Source organism: Trichoplusia ni, chromosome 14, assembly GCF_003590095.1.
Source record: "Trichoplusia ni isolate ovarian cell line Hi5 chromosome 14, tn1, whole genome shotgun sequence".
NCBI classification, from domain to species: Eukaryota; Metazoa; Arthropoda; class Insecta; order Lepidoptera; family Noctuidae; genus Trichoplusia; species Trichoplusia ni.
In genome coordinates, this window is record NC_039491.1 from 11530444 (window position 1) to 11546712 (window position 16269).

At 37.8% G+C, this 16269-nt stretch overlaps 1 protein-coding gene across 1 annotated transcript in view; it reads right to left on the reverse strand.

Moving 5' to 3' along the window:
• Positions 1 to 7873: 7873 nt before the first annotated feature.
• Positions 7874 to 16269, reverse strand: part of LOC113500832 — a 128089-nt gene continuing 119693 nt past the window's right edge. Inside the window, exons 7-12 of the mRNA XM_026881727.1 lie at positions 11201 to 11289; positions 10248 to 10466; positions 9701 to 9883; positions 8746 to 8887; positions 8354 to 8521; positions 7874 to 8107 (exon numbers count right to left, since the gene is read on the reverse strand). Coding sequence (XP_026737528.1) covers positions 7874 to 8107; positions 8354 to 8521; positions 8746 to 8887; positions 9701 to 9883; positions 10248 to 10466; positions 11201 to 11289 — 1035 coding nt within the window. The remainder of the gene's footprint in view (positions 8108 to 8353; positions 8522 to 8745; positions 8888 to 9700; positions 9884 to 10247; positions 10467 to 11200; positions 11290 to 16269) is intronic.

Here is a 16269-nt window from a genome sequence, read left to right on the forward strand (position 1 = left end):
AAAAAGGTGGAAACAGACAACAATAATATAAAATAGGAAGAAAAATAATTGTAATGACGATAATTGTCAGTCAACATGGCAGTGTGACACCACCGCCCGGCGCGCGTCAGCTCAAATTCTCTCTAACTACAAAAAACAATTTAAATATTACATCTCTTTATCAGTCATACCACCTAGATTGCTGTACTCATTATCATTATTAAATACACCTTTATTCACAAGCTCGTTCAGAAAAATAGGCAAAGTTGGTCCCTTTCGTAATGAATAGGCCCACCCCGGGCCGAGCTGAGAACGAGAACCGTGACCGAGACCTTCAACTAATTAGAAGGACATAATAAATAACTTTTCGAATTGCTCCAACTATAAGAGACTTATTCCCGACATGGGCCATCAACGACCTAATAAAAACATAACGTCGTCATAAAATGAAGAAATAAAACTACTCCTTTACACAAACAGCGCCTACATTTATTTACTTTTGACTAATTCAATCTGAAAGGCCCGAAAATATGTTATCCAAATATTCGGTATTCTCTATAATAAGGTTTCTATTTCGGCGTGGTTCGAGACCAACGATATTAGTATGCTGTCAGTGTTGAATGGGAGCATTTGAGACGGGAGTGCGGGTTCGATGCTAATTACAGAATTAGATCAAGAATCTGTCCCCGGAGCTTGTATGACTGGTATTGTGTCAGTGAGAGGTTAGACATTACCCTTTATGTTACGGTAATTAACATTAAACCTTTTTGGAATTCGCTGAACTAACAGTTTGGAGGGTGCTTATGCATGCTCTACCATTATGTGCTTTAATTGTGTTTTTTTTCAACTTACTGTTTTATCTTGTAACTCATTCATTCTTAAAATAACGTATATTTTAAGCCTTTGAGATATTAACACAAGTAAACAAACACTTATGCATGGCAACAACTTTAAGTATTGATTAGTGTAGCGACTGTAACGAGTGTAAGCAGTGTTTGTAGTTGTAAGCCTGCTCGACGCTCGCGATGTTCGCGACGCCTGCCGATGCATTCGACAAGTCGCGAGCTAAGTACCCATTCAAGTGACACTGGCTGACGTCATTAGCGCCCTCGCCGGCGCGACGCGGTAACTGGCTGGCACAGAAGAACCATATGGACAAAATAAAAATAAAAATTGATCAAAAATTGCGAAAGTGAAATGGCTGAAAACTAGATAAGTAAAGTGTTTGGATTATTAATGAGGACATTGTGTAGAGATGGGGTGAACGATATTTCTGCTATGCTAGATATAGTTAAATGAGACTATAACGCACAAAATGGCGAAAATCAATGCGGCTAGCGTAAAACTAATTCAATATTGATTACTATTCCTTGTATTGCAATGTCAATTTTATCTATTTTATGGACCGGTTCACATTTGTCTTCTGCTATCATCTCTATAATGGTAGTACAAAGTACATTTCCTTACAGCTTTTCAAGTCGCGTTATGAAAGTAGCGACGCTTCCAGAAAGTACTAGAACTGCCGAAGTCTTTGCTGAAGTTTGAGATGTGAATAAACGTCAATGGTATTCATTTACTGTTGTTAGGTTTAAACAAAAGGCTGAACGAGTGGAGATGGAGAGAGACGCCAAAGAAAAGAGGATGTCTTGTGTGATGCGATGTCAAAGAGAAGGAAGTTACTGATAGTGGGACGACTCGGTCTTGCACTGACCCCGTATAGAATAGATATTAAAGTTACTATCAATATTTACCCAGTATAAGTAACTAGCTGTTGCCCGCGACTCCGTCCCCGTGGGTAGAAGATATAAGTTATGATTTATACCTGCTTTGTTTTTTTCACATTTTTCATTGTATCTTCGCTCCTATTAGTCGAAGCGTGATGGTTTATAGCCTAAAGCCTTCCTCGATGAATGGTCTATTCAACACAAAAAGAATTTTTCAATTTGGACCAGTAGTTCCTGAGATTAGCGCGTTCAAACAAACAAACTCTTCAGCTTTATATATTAGTATAGATAAGAAAATAATGAGCTTGAGAAATGTAACTCAACCCTTTTAATAAATATACCGTCCCTCTGGCAGCCCTATTGCTTACCAATTTCGCTACAATGATCCAACAAAAACATAAACCCATCCGTTTTAAAAATTATGTTGAATTGAAACAAAAGGTCGCGTCAATCTGTCTGTCCGGTGAATAGCCGTTCGATAAATTTGGAAATCCTTTTCACGTCTATTCCAATCCACAGTTTAATGGAAGAGCGGGCATTGATAACAGCAAACGTGTTTGATTTACCTCTCTTCTTTATTTATTTTGAACAAATGAAGTACACAGGTAAACGTGCTTTCATACAATCAATACAAGCCGGTTTATTATAGTCGGTATTTTATAGTCCAAAAAAAAATAATTTGTTAAAATAAAATTCTGCTTAAAGACTCGTTGCTACTCGTAAGCGAGCTAAGGAATCCAGTTACCTTTGAACTTCTACATATTTATTTCAAAATCAATACATTTGATAAAAGCGCTTTGCAACAAGTATTGATGGATATTCAGTTAAACCAAACGTTATTACGGCCCGCTAGTCCCGCTAGCCCCGCTAGTAGATGTCGTATTCAGTACATCGATAAATAATAGGTGGCTACCAAAACTCCTTAACATAAACACATTAACTAAATAAGTTAGTTAATGTGAGAGAGAGATAGCACTCTAAGCTATGTAGCTTGTTGTCTCGTTTGCACAATTGCAAGTCCTAGTTTAGTCCTAGTCCTTCTCGAATAAGCGTTCGCATCGATACAGAACCAGTACAGCCTCCGAACGTGCCTCGTAAATATCGCAACAGCACGTCTTTACTTTCGCACTCATAATACACTAAAGCGATAAACTTAAAAGCTAATACTGGTCACGTAACTAATGATGTTATGAATGCGAGTGTGGAACCAAGCGCTGGTATTCGTTTCGAGACCAGCTGCATTCTATTTTGTAAATAATGTATTCGAAATGCACGTTATTTTAGTTTTGCCAAAACTGGATATTTGGTACAATTGGTTTGAAAATGTGCTGTAATCTGGGGTATTTGATGTATACTGTCGATGTTCACTCGGTCAACACAAGGACAATACAAAAACATAATTTAGCCGTACATGCTACTCGTCTCCATAGAGTAAGCAACTCGTTCATGGGTCAATGTATACGTTTCTACAACAAGCTTCCCATTCATGTTCGTAAGCTACCGTCTAAGAAATTTAAAACTTTTATTAAATTAAAACTATCCGGAAAAGGATATTACAAAATATCAGATTATTTAAATGATAAAAATGCTTGGGATTGAACTGCTCGCTTATACAGCTAGCATTATTTGTGTACATAATTATTTACATGTTTTGTGCTTTTGCATGAATTTATTTTTAATAATATTAATTATTATTTAATTTAATAATATGTAACTCATTTGCGTTATTTTTTTTTAATCTCTTTCTATACATTTTTTTTTGTAAGTATAAACCTTATGCAGGTATATTATCTATTTATTGAAATACTCTGCATTAGTTTATACACTTAACTTGAATTTTTAAAATTGTCTGGACTTTAAAAGAGACTGCGACACCTGAGTTTGTTTCTACATTTCTTCTTAGGGAAGTCAGCTAGGAAATGTCGGCTCCATCGTTCTCAAAAAAGACATGTAAAAGTGATATAATATCCTATTTGCAGAATAATTTCATTTCATTTCATTACTAAATTTTTATATCAATTTAATAGGTCGTTCATTTTCACTTTTCATTTAACACGTTTTCTGCACGAGTCAGCCGATTGGCATAGTGTCGTGTGTCGCGGGTTTGACCCCGCGTTCGGTATCTATGTGGCTCGAACGTTCAAATTCAATACACTAATCATACAATTTAAAAGAATAACTTTACTTTTTAGTTTCGAATTTTTCCCAAAATTATCACAGGTACCTAGTCACTAAGTAGTGAGTATCGTTGCGACACAATTATCTGCACTATGTAACATTTTATCAGAATCACAGCCATTTAGGTATAAATAGAATTTAGGGATGACGGTTCTAGTACAACTATCGCCAATAAATTAGTAACTTCGATGAATTTCAGAATAATACTTCCTAATTCGCCCTGAATTATGTAAACTTTATCCAAAACTCCCCTATTCATCCTAAGTGGCATACTAAACTTGTTAAAGCTCCTTCAGAACCTAATTTTTTTTTTGGAGTTTATCGAATACGCCTAAAAAATAATTGTTTTTAAACGTAGGTACCTATCATTTGAATTACCCATAGTGCTACAATTTTCGTTTTATTTTTCGGACAATATGCTGAAAATCACATTGCACCTGACATCTGTTGGCGAAAGCCGAAAACGACACTGTTTTCAGTTGCCGCCTGACCTATCAGGGAATGGAGCCATTCGTATAGTGCCGCGGCTCCAGGAGCTGTTTCGAAGTACGATAGATGGAGTAACTCCGCTGACACACGATAGATGGCGCGTATAGTATCATTGTAGAAAGAGTTGAATTATACAGCTCTATGAAGCTCTTAGAGCACTTATAAAGCTCTATCAGCAATATTTCTAAACTTACTTATTCTTTATAAATTAGTAATGATTTGCCTCTGAAAGAAGTATTCAGAACATTTTAGTTTTTATTTTTGACTAGCTGTTGCCCGCGGTTTCACTCGCGTAGTACCCGATCTCGAGGTAACTTTACGGTTTTCAGATTTGTTTTTTTTCGTCTTTGGCTCAATTTTTCCATATTTTTTCACCGTTTTACCTTCCTTGGACTGCCGAATATTTCAAGTTTATGTTATTCATTTGATATTAATTTTCGTAGCATTTGTTCTAATCTCGTGACTGATCTGAAAGATTCCTACTTTCAACTAACTGACGAATAAAACAACCAGGTATAATATTCTTGATATTTATTTTATTCATACGTAAATAAATTATTAGTTTCACTGTTGTAGTTAACTACACATGTCAAGGTGGATAAAATTCACTTATTAGGTACAAAACTGACATTTAGTTCACATGGCGACATCTGGTGTCAGGTTTTTGTAACATGTTACATCTACAGAATTAATAATTGGGCTTCTAATGTTATACAAGGTCAGAACTTAATTAGGGTTATTGACTTCTGTTTCACGAAACCACCTTCTGTTTAAAGAAAGTACTTTGGCAAGTTTTCATTCATTTTTTTTCAGGGTATATGGGTCTACCGCTCCTCTTAAACACTGGTTAGACTGATCTAGTAAAGAGGGGCACTGCTCTACGATCTGTAGTGTGCCGTCTCACTTTAATATTTGCAGCAGTCTAACTTTGGGGTTGTCTGCCTATATCAGTTCCGGAGATCTGTTGACACTTTTACCAAGATGATGGTTTTACAAAACAGAAGTAAATCATACAAAATTAATTAGGTTATAATAAACAGGTTTCGGGTACATCATCAAATCTAGATAAAGCATTACATTGTTAATTTAATATTGCTCGAATTACATTGCACTTTAGTACTGATATGATTATTAATACATAAAACACTATACAGGGTGAAGCCAGTGTTACCATATGAAATATCTCTCGAGTCCTAACGTCGCTATAGTAAAACTATTGATGGCAAGTTATATTAAAACATCAACAGACTAGTCTACTGATATCATGTTGCTTCTCGTACTAAGGCAGTGTACAACAATAACATCTGTGCAACGCACCGAACAGCCGAACATAGATAAACATTCTGACAACATACTTACTGCACGATAAGTACACTTCTCATGGCGACCGAACCTTTCACATACATTGCGTGTTTGTAAACGTTCGATCTGTAACTCATGATTGCGAAGCCGCAGTGTACTCGCTAAAAGGCAACTTGTTTACAATATACACTGGGGGGACGACACCGTCGCTCCGATAACTCTTAAATTATTGCAAAAATCTGACTGTTGTTGGCACCGAGGTGTTCACAAAAACAGAATTAGATCTTCAATCTATATTACAGAAATCTATGAATCGGTTTTAGCAGATTTCATATCTCGTTTTCTTTGCAAAAAATACTTAGGTCTTCGTACACAAAGCAACGCGAGCCTGCTACATTTTGGTTTCTCAATGTGTGTGTCAATATCTCTTTTAAGTACATTTAATTTCGACATAAAAGGGTCATTGCATTCTATTTATCCACCTCACAATGACAACAACGCCAGACTCATTATTGTAACTTGTTACTCAATCTAATATAATAATTATAATATAATGTGTGGTATTATTCGTCAAACAAACCGTGCCTCACACAATCACTGTACATCTCATAAGACTAGAACATACCTACACATCGTAAACATAAACATTTTAAGCGCAAACTATCTCGAACTCAACAACACCTGCGTACTATGTTCTGCGACATTACTTTGTATTATTTTTTCGTTTCTATTTATTAAAATGAGACTGTTACACAACTGCATTAGTCTAGTTTTAATAGGTGATCGAAAGGTCCTCGAAAACTATTTGTAAACCGTATTTTAATAACCAGCCCTCTCTGAAAAATAACATTTCTACAATCAGAACGATTATAGAATCACTCAAATGTAATACATTATTTACGGCACTTTTCGAACAGAATGGTGTTCTGACGCTTGTAGTAATGTTATTTGTATAAGCATTTATTTTATGACCTTAATCTCCAAACTGTTGACTTAGAGCAACAAATACATCTTTTCCTCTAAACCATGGCTACTTTGGACTAGTGCATACAACCAGCACGCAGTACGCAAGTGTTGTCTGAACTAAACTCGCGCGATCTTCCCTACACTACCGCGTGCCCCTACTATGATTACGACACGAATCCTCTACTAATTACAATCCATATACACATTTTATTTTTACAAATATATTCTTTACATTTGCGTACACACCCTATGTATGATATTTATCACATTATTCTTACAAAAGAGAACTTACCAACAGACACTAGACAACATACAATAATTTAATGACTCCTTAAACGTGACTATTTTAGATAATCTTTTTTAATCAATGATATACAAATATTTATTTATTTTTTGATATTTATGTTTTATATAACAGTGAATATTTATTTTCAATGTGAAGTTATTATTTTTATGTGTTATTAAAGTGACAAATTTGTTTTAGTATTAGATTATTATGTGCGTTAATACTTAACACTTGCCTTCGTTAAAACGTAACAGGGTTATTTATGTCTATAAAAGGCAGCGATAGCATTTTTATTTTAAAACATATTTAAAAATCTATTCCGTCGAATTTTGTCGTACACTAGTTAATAAAGTTTGTAACTCTCAAATTATTTAAAATTTGTTATGGCAACCTTTTAAAATTACATCGGGTATTATTACACAATACAAATAGTATTCATTTCAATCATGCAAAAGTTCCAAGACTCCACAATTCTCTCTGAGCACTGACCTCCTCGATTCCGATACACTTTCGGTAATATCACATTTTTGAATAAACTCAAACGTGCAACTACTGTGAGACAAAGTTCACATACAATAAAAGCAGTACTCGACACTCATCTCATCAATCCATAAATCGATATCTTATTGCTGGGTAGTTATTTTTTCCTGCTTTGGTCACAATTCCGGGATTGACTAATTCAATTTTTCGTCACTTTGTCTGACCTTTCAAACGGCCTGCACAATTCCACCCCAGCCTTGTCATTGCGGTACCAAAGCTTCGATACAGCTTCGGAAAACCCACTTACGATCTGTACCTAACAAAGTGATGACAAAAGCCACGGAAGTTAATAATGTTTTTTATGACGTTATGCAAAGACGAGCATTTAAGAATGTGAAATTTTGCTACAATGTTATAAATGACCGTTACAGCCCACTGTGCTCACTGAGTGAAGTGTCGGTACCGGTACCTAGACGTCGAGTTGTGCGAGGAAGTGGTGCGGCGGCTGCGCGTGGTGCGGCGCGCGCGGGTGTGTGTGCGCGTGCGCGTGCGTGTGCGTGAGCGCGTCCAGGTCGGCGTGGTCGCGGCGCGGCGGCGGCGCGCGGCCGGCGCGCGGCAGCCGCAGCGGCACCGGCAGCAGCTCCGGCATCACGCTGTGGTGCGTCACCAGCGCGCACAGCGAACTGAACTCCTTCGTGAAGCCCTGACATGCAATAACACCGATTAGTTCATTGTAAATTAAAAGTTCCCTAAACATCCTTAGCACCTGCGAACTCTAGAAAAACCAGCAGAGTTGCTTTTAAACTAATTCTTAATCTCTCTCTGTTGTTTACATGTTCTCAATTCCATTACATTACACCTCTAAACTATTCCGATCAGTTTTTAGCGTCTTTCATTTGACTACTTACACCAGAGCAATTTAGTTCCGAAACAAGTCCTCCATATTTACCTTTATCTTGTACCCTTTAGGAGTGCGCAGTATGAGGTAGTGCGCAATGCCGGCGGGCGTGAAGTCGCGCGGCACCCGCACGGACAGCGCGAAGCATCCCGTCTGCGTCGTGCTGCCGCGCACTAGGAACGCGCCCACCGCCTGCGAGCTCAGCACTTCCAGGGCTATCTGTAATGGGCAACAAGTAACATTACAACACATTCAATGATCTTGATGAAGAACTAATAACAGATAAAGCCAGAACATGGAATAGGCAAGGTATGTGTAACTTCCAATTAATAAAGCTGATTAAAGTGAACACCATTATCCCAAGTATAATATTTATGAAGACGTTTATGTCCATGTCACAAATCCTTAGTTTTCAAATATGAGTAGTATTTACAGTGTGTTACCTCTCTAGGTATTCCGTGCTGGAACCAGGGCGCCTGGCGCAGCTCGGGCTCCGCGCGCGGGATGTTGTTGTTGGTGGGCACGCCGCCGCACGAGGACGCGCCCGATGACGACGACGTCGTGCGGCTGCACGCGCCCGACTCACTACAAACACAAGCATTGTGAATATAACAAACTATTTGCATGATAGAGAAATTCTTCATTTAATTAGTTTCGTACCTAAGCATAGGATGAATAATTGTAATAAACAGAGAGTTCAGATAGTTTAATTTCGCAAAAATTTACACGAAAAAGACTTGCTAAAATATTCGAGAAAAAGTGTAATTGGTCAAATGGTTGAGATAAATCAGCACCTCATTTTGATATTCCCAACTCCGATTGTGAAAAGTTCAAAGAAAATAACTCTCCGGAAATTCCGAAACGGCAGCTGAAGTCTAAAATGTTTCAGTCAATATTCATAATGTTCATTCAACAGAAAGTTGTAATGTCATTTGCTCTGTTCTTAGAGCTTAAAAGGTTTAAAATAAAATATTGTTAGAGCTATTCAAAAGAATGAAAAGTCGTGACCCAGTTTCCATTAAGCCGCTATCATCGCGGTAATTTAATGTGGAACTTTTTTAAAAGCTGAAAGTAAATAGAATGGCTGAAGTTCCCAGAGTCTCGTTACGCGATATTTTAAATCTGCAGAAAATACTTTAAGTTTCCGGGATAAGTTTGTAAGTTCTAGATTAAGGTGCCATTTTAACGTGTTTTCTCTATGATGTGAAAATGATGAAGCTTGAACTTCGCTTTTCTTCTTTTTTATTCAGTTTCTTTTCTGTAGAATGCATTAGCTGAAGGGTCTTCAAATTTGGTAATTCAATACAAAGGAAATAAAATAACGTGATAAACTTCATTGTCCTTGGTGTTTGACAATTTCGCAGAAACAATAAAACAGTGAGTGTTCGTATATTGTACCTGTTTTTAAGGTTATTGCACCTCCTGAAGTCAACATCGAGGTCTGAGTGCATGAACTGGTCAGTGCGGCGTGGCGCGGCGGGCACGGCGGGGGGCTCGCGGTTGCTCTCGCGGGTGCGCGCCTCCGCCTCTGACGCCTCGTTGATGTAGCCCCCGTTCATGCATAGGGGCAGGTTTGTTGGGCTGGAAGGGAAATTGTAATAATCAGAGGGTAATTTCATCTCCATAAATGTTAGGACTAATGCCACTTGACTCCGTGCTGTGGACTTTAGTTTGCCAGTGCTACAGGTATTTTTATGGGACTAGACCGCCACACAAGCCCGTCATTGCAACTCCTGTAAGCTATAATCTACAATGCATCAACGAAAACCTCCGAAACACTTAAGTTCGGTGTGTAACAGAGAAAACAATCAGCCTTGGAACCGGCTGCGAAATTAATCAGAAGTAGTAAAAAGGACGAGTAAGAGAAAGAGTTCCATTTCCTTCTATTACATAGCAAGCGGCAGACAGGTATCATATGGGATACTGGTATGGGTGCAATACTAACGTGGTCGGTGTATCCGCGACTAGCGGCGTGGAGTCATCGTCGGAGGGCTGCAGCAGCGCGCCGCTCAGCCCCATCGCCAGCCGCTTCATGAGCGGCGGCCGCTCGCCCAGCCGCCGGTAGCAATTCATCTCCGTCGGTGAGTTCGACTCCTCGGAACTGCTCGGGCTTGGCTCGTTCACTAGTTTCATCACACCCATTGTGTTGCATTTCGCTGGGGATCTAGTAAACAAATGGGTTGTGGTTTTCTAATTGATCTTTTTGATTGGTTTTCTGGGATTTGTAAAATTAGTGCAAATAAATGCTTGGTCTAGTTAATAATGACCTTTACGTATAAGATTAATCAAGATCGTATAACGGATAAATAACTTAATATACTTGTACAATTTAGCGCCCTTACGTCAAAATAACTTAGATATTTTTAAATAATAATATAAAGTTTTCCTCGCCGTTATTTCAGATTGAACAGAGTTCAATAAATTTCAAAAAGGTTTTCATTCACGTACTGTATGTCAAATAGGTAGGGAAAATGGACGCCAGTGCATAAAACGTCGCAATATACCTGACATTCCAGTATTGCATAGAATTCTGAAATATGTGACTGCAATATAAATATAGGTCGTGCGCTGAAAATTGACGCTCCATAAAACTGATTGGCAGTCACATAAAATTTCAGTTCTATTCGTTTGTAATATCAAACCAAAATAAAATTGACTTTACTTTTGGCCAAAAGCGTTTTGTTTTGTTTTTGTTAAACTACTGTACTTTGTACTACATCATTGAAGTATTTTATATCATAAAATTTTGTGCAAAAGAAGTTGCAGCTAAAAAAGATCCGTCAGCGAGCATAGCCAAATTTTTTAAATTTATTTGAAGGTGTGAATTAGTCCTGGGACGTTCGGTGGTGTATTCTCCTTCCTTTCGTAATTGTAGTAAGAGTATTATCACCCTGGTACCTGTCACTGCAGTAGTGGTGTGTGAGTCCGGGCAGCGAGTCGGGCGCGCGCACGCCCATGCCGCAGTCGCTTCCGCTTAGCTCCTTACTCTGTAACAAGAAAAGTAAACTTCTATCAAGAAAGTTTTAAATAAAAGTAGGCAAAGCTATTAACTAAACTGTTTTAAAATATATCTATACTCGACTTAGTTAATCGAAATACATACAATAAAGTTCACGAACTAATAATAATTGACTGCACGGATAGCCACCGCCATTGACGTCACGACGCCAATATACTGGGCTCGACATTTGTTCATTCTCTGCGTAGGACAAGCGTATCTGTTATCCACGAATACTTGTTCAAAGTGTCATTTGATTGTGCATGTGCCTTGAATCATTTATATTAAATAAACAAAAAATCCTAAGTCATATCAACTGTAATTGGATTGGTCGATTTTTGTAACCCACAACAGCGTTCACATTTGCAAAAGTTTCTCCAAAGGAGCACACTTTATGCAGACAATTGCTTAGAGGTGAGTAAAGTTTTCAGGTTCACATCGTGTTTACTTGTACCAGGGCTTGTTATCAGTCGCGGCTTATTACTGTTATCATGCGTTGTGTCCGCAGCAGGCGCGGGAGCGTCCCTCGCTATTGTTGACAACTTGATTGGCGTCCCGAGTGAGCCGCGAGCTTACCGCTAAGCCAGGGTTCAATATACGCCAGAGAAATATTTGTTTGACCTATTTGTTATCGTTATTTCTTGTCGGTATAGACTTCGGTTTATGTAATTCCATAATTTAGGACAAGTTTTTAAAATATGAAGATCTATGGTGAAAGTGAGTGAAGACTTGAAACAAATAATAACTATTTTTACTCTGAGTATGTCTTACATATCTTAAAAACAAAGACAAAATTTTCTACCGAAACTATGATGTTAATGCACCAGCATTCTCCTTAACATTTCGTTAACACCATTTACAAGCACAGCCACAACCACTTAGGAATAATTTGCGTATATTTAGGAATGTTCTAGTTCTAATAATTCATGTAATCAGTGCTAGATAGTGCATACTTAGTGACAACGTCTAAGGCCGCGCAGTGAAGGACACGCCGACAGATAACTCGCATACAATAGGTGTTCAATATTTCGACTTCATTACCGCGCGGAGTAACCGCATTCCGAGCGAGGAATGTTGTTACAGTGCAAGTTACGAAGCAGAAATATCACTCAGACCAATGTTTATTTTAAGTTGTTAACTTAATATGTGTTTAATTAAACACTGAATTTAAATCATTGCTTTTACTGCTTTCATACTTTAGAAAACAAGTCAAATAAAAAAGAGTGACAATCAATCTTTTAATACTGGTAAGGTATCCCAGTATACCAAGTGGACCTTCTGTTTATCACCTTGTTATGGTAATAGTATCAGAGCTGGATTACGGCGTATTACCGCATATTACCGGCTATTACCGTACATTACCGCACTTGTTCATTTGGGTTTGCGTCGTTATGCGCACTTAGCAGACTATTCAAGATGATGTGTGCACGCTGGACAATAGATTAAATCATTTTATTTAAAGAGATGAATAAGAGAAGAAAAAATGAATAAGTTTGGAAGTGACATGTCTATCAAAATACCTAAATAAGAAAGCAACTAATTGTGTTCCTTAGATTTCTGAAATAAAAAATCAGTTTGGGAATCCCAAAATGAAATTTACTTGGAGACCTATTTATTTTGGCAGGCGAATAAAACTATTAGGAAAGAGGGATATCCAAGGCTTAGAAATAGTACTATCTAGGTCACCTGGCCGGACAGAGGAACTGAATTTATGCCTGGATTATAAGGAGCTCTAGCCTGAACCGTCGTTTTATAAATGTGCACCGATCTGTAAGTGTGCACTCGCGCTCGCCGCACCTACGATTGCTCTTCACAGGTCTTTATAACAAGGTCTAAGAAGGAAAACTAGGTATAAAAAAATATAGGAAATTCAGAACAAAAGTTTGATGTAACATGCTTTTAAAGCTGCTTCTGTCTCATAACAGAACTCTATCGTGACTAACTGTTTAGTGACGTCACTCGTCCCTTTAATTGTATAAGTGGGTTCACAAGCATCCATTACGTGAGGTTTGATAATGAGTGCCGTTAGCTTAACATTCCCAAACAAATCACTGCGTCATAACAATAGAATTGATCTTTAATGTAAACTGGGGACTTGTCACCGCTTCTATATATGAGACTCGTGATAGTGAGCCCGCGCCGTCCCGCTTATTCGATAACTGCGGTCCTAGTGGAGGTATACTTTGTGAACGATTCATTTAACTTTTGTTTTAAGTAACTATCCCTGCATTGTTTCAAAGCTCTTTACTTTGTAATGGTATATCTTGGAAAGGAAACTTCATTTATTATGATCATAAACTACATAAATACAATGATTGTGATAGCACTTATGTGGAAACCAATTATATTCAATTATTCGCTTATTAACATCATAGGTGTTTTGAGTAAAATTAAGTCTTGTTTGAAGTAAGTTTAATAAAATTCCCCTTTTTATTATAAAGAAACTAGAATCTTTACATTGCTCCGTCACCCATGTCATCTCATTGATAACGTTGCCCAAAAACAAATGAATAAACAAAAACTCCACTTTCATCTCACTTTACTACAAAACCATTGAACATTACAATATTTACGTGAAGGCAGTGTAACGGTTGTATATACTCTGAGCACAATAGGCGTTGCAAACCTGGGAAACAATAGACATCTGACTAATTAACGTAACGCCAACAGTACTGGTAATTGGCGACTTGTTGAGCGCTATCAACGTCGCCGGCTTATTATATTAATTGTGATTTAAACGCCTTTGTGCTGAGCTCAAGCTGCTGGGGATTGTAATGTAAAATACTTTTCTTTTGTACGATAGTGCGATTTAAATAATCGTGTTTCGGAAGGCAGGCACGTTAAATTGTTGCTCCCGGTTTGTTCAAGAGCAAAATGTACTTTTATAGTAATTTGTTAAACCATAGCGCGATAGATGGCATTGACGTCGAATTAGATCGCGCTATGGTTTCGTTACATGAGTTGACATATATATTTTGAAGCATTTTCAATATATGACTCTCTCGCAGACCAAACAGTGTTGTTTTAATTTATCAGTGCAGTTCTTCAGCTCGGTGATTAACATTTGGTCCTTCGAGCCGGATGTCAGACCCGGTTAAGTCTAGACTTTTTTGGAGTGCAGCGGTGCCAGCTTTGGTCCGCATCCCAAGTACTCGCAGTGGATCGCTGCGGCAAAGTACTGGGATTATAGTTCAACGGTTGGCCACAGAGGGCGCCACCGTGATCAAGATCAGCCTCCGAGTTGAAGAAGAAACAGCTTCGTGCAGCAAGGTGGACGGAGCCAGTGATTGCGGGGAGTTCCAGTTCAAAGTGACGCCATAGAGGGCGCCACTAGCATCGACCAGTTCAATCAGTCTACGGGTTTGTGTGATTGAAGTGCACCCGTGAGTACAATTTATCGAGTAAAAAAGAAAAAGAAAAAAGTAGCAGTGAAAATTAAGAAGTCAAGCCAATTTGAACTTTATTTCAAAGAACATTTTAACTTTAAAATTTTGTAATTATATATAGATATTTCAACTTAGTTTTAAGACTGTGTATATAAATAGGACTTAGAATAATTCTAAGACCTACGGGGAACCTATGCCCGATTTCTGAAAGAGTGAATTTGTAGTTCAAACACTTGTAAAATTTTTCGGATTCTTTGAGACTTCATTCGAATTCATTAATTTTAAAACACTTCATAAATTATTTAATATCAAGAACATGGAAGGCAAAATTAATATATTAAAAGACCTTCAAAATGTTATTCAAAAAGCTTTAACTAATGTTAAAAAGTGTCCGAAAGATAGACTTACTTTAGAATATATTCAAGCAAGACTTGAATTACTTGAAAATGATTGGGATTCATTTAAAAATACTAAAACTCAACTTTACGGTCATTATAAATTAGAGGATATAATAGATCAAAAGGTTGTGGATATTTATGATTCAACCGAAGATACTTACATTACATGTAAATGTTTAATGAAGTCTATTCTTAACAAGCTCAATGTTGTTAGTGAGTCGCAAATTCCAAAGGGCGGTCCTAACAATAATACTGGTAGTTCAAAATCATCCAATTCTTTCGTAAAGTTACCGAAAATTGCAATCCCAACCTTTTCAGGCAAATACAGTGAATGGACAACCTTTCACGATTTGTTTATATCTTTAGTTCACGAAAATTCTTCATTAGACAATGTTCAAAAACTGCACTATCTGAAGAGCCACCTTACAGGTGAAGCTGAACAGTTGGTCAGGCATACACCAATTTCAGCTGCTAATTATAGCGAATGTTGGTCACAATTAGAGAGGCGTTATGCTAATAAGAAGTACCTAACTAATTGTATTCTGAAAAGATTGTTTGGCCAAAAACGTATAAATGTCGAATCAGCTAGCGCGTTAAAGGAATTGTTAGATACCACAAGCGACTGTTTAAGTGCGCTAACAAATCTTAATATCGATGTGAGTACATGGGACGTTATCATCATCCATATCGTAACGTTCAAATTAGATAATGAGACCAGGAAGCAGTGGGAGTTAAGCGTTTCTAACATTTCCAGCAACGAATTGCCAACCTTTCACCAGTTTCAAACGTTTATGGAAAGTCGCTTTCGGGCGCTAGAATGTATCGAGCCCTGGAAAGCTACCGGACACCAGGTCAGTAACAGTTCACACGCTCATAGCTCTAAAGTGATGATAGCCACAAAGTCATCCTATATACGTTGCGAATACTGCTCGGACCCTCACAAGCTCTGTTTCTGTAAACAATTTGCTAAACAGTCCATAGTAAGCAGGCGCGAGTTTGTAGCAAAGAATAAAATATGCTTCAATTGTTTAGGCAGCAATCATACAGTGTACGACTGTAAAAAGCAGACCTCCTGTAGAGTTTGCAAAAAGCGCCATCATTCCTTGCTGCACCCTTACGGAGAGCCAGAGAATAAAGGCCAAGATGCAGCAGCAACGCCTATGGTGGATAGCACTAGTTCTTCGA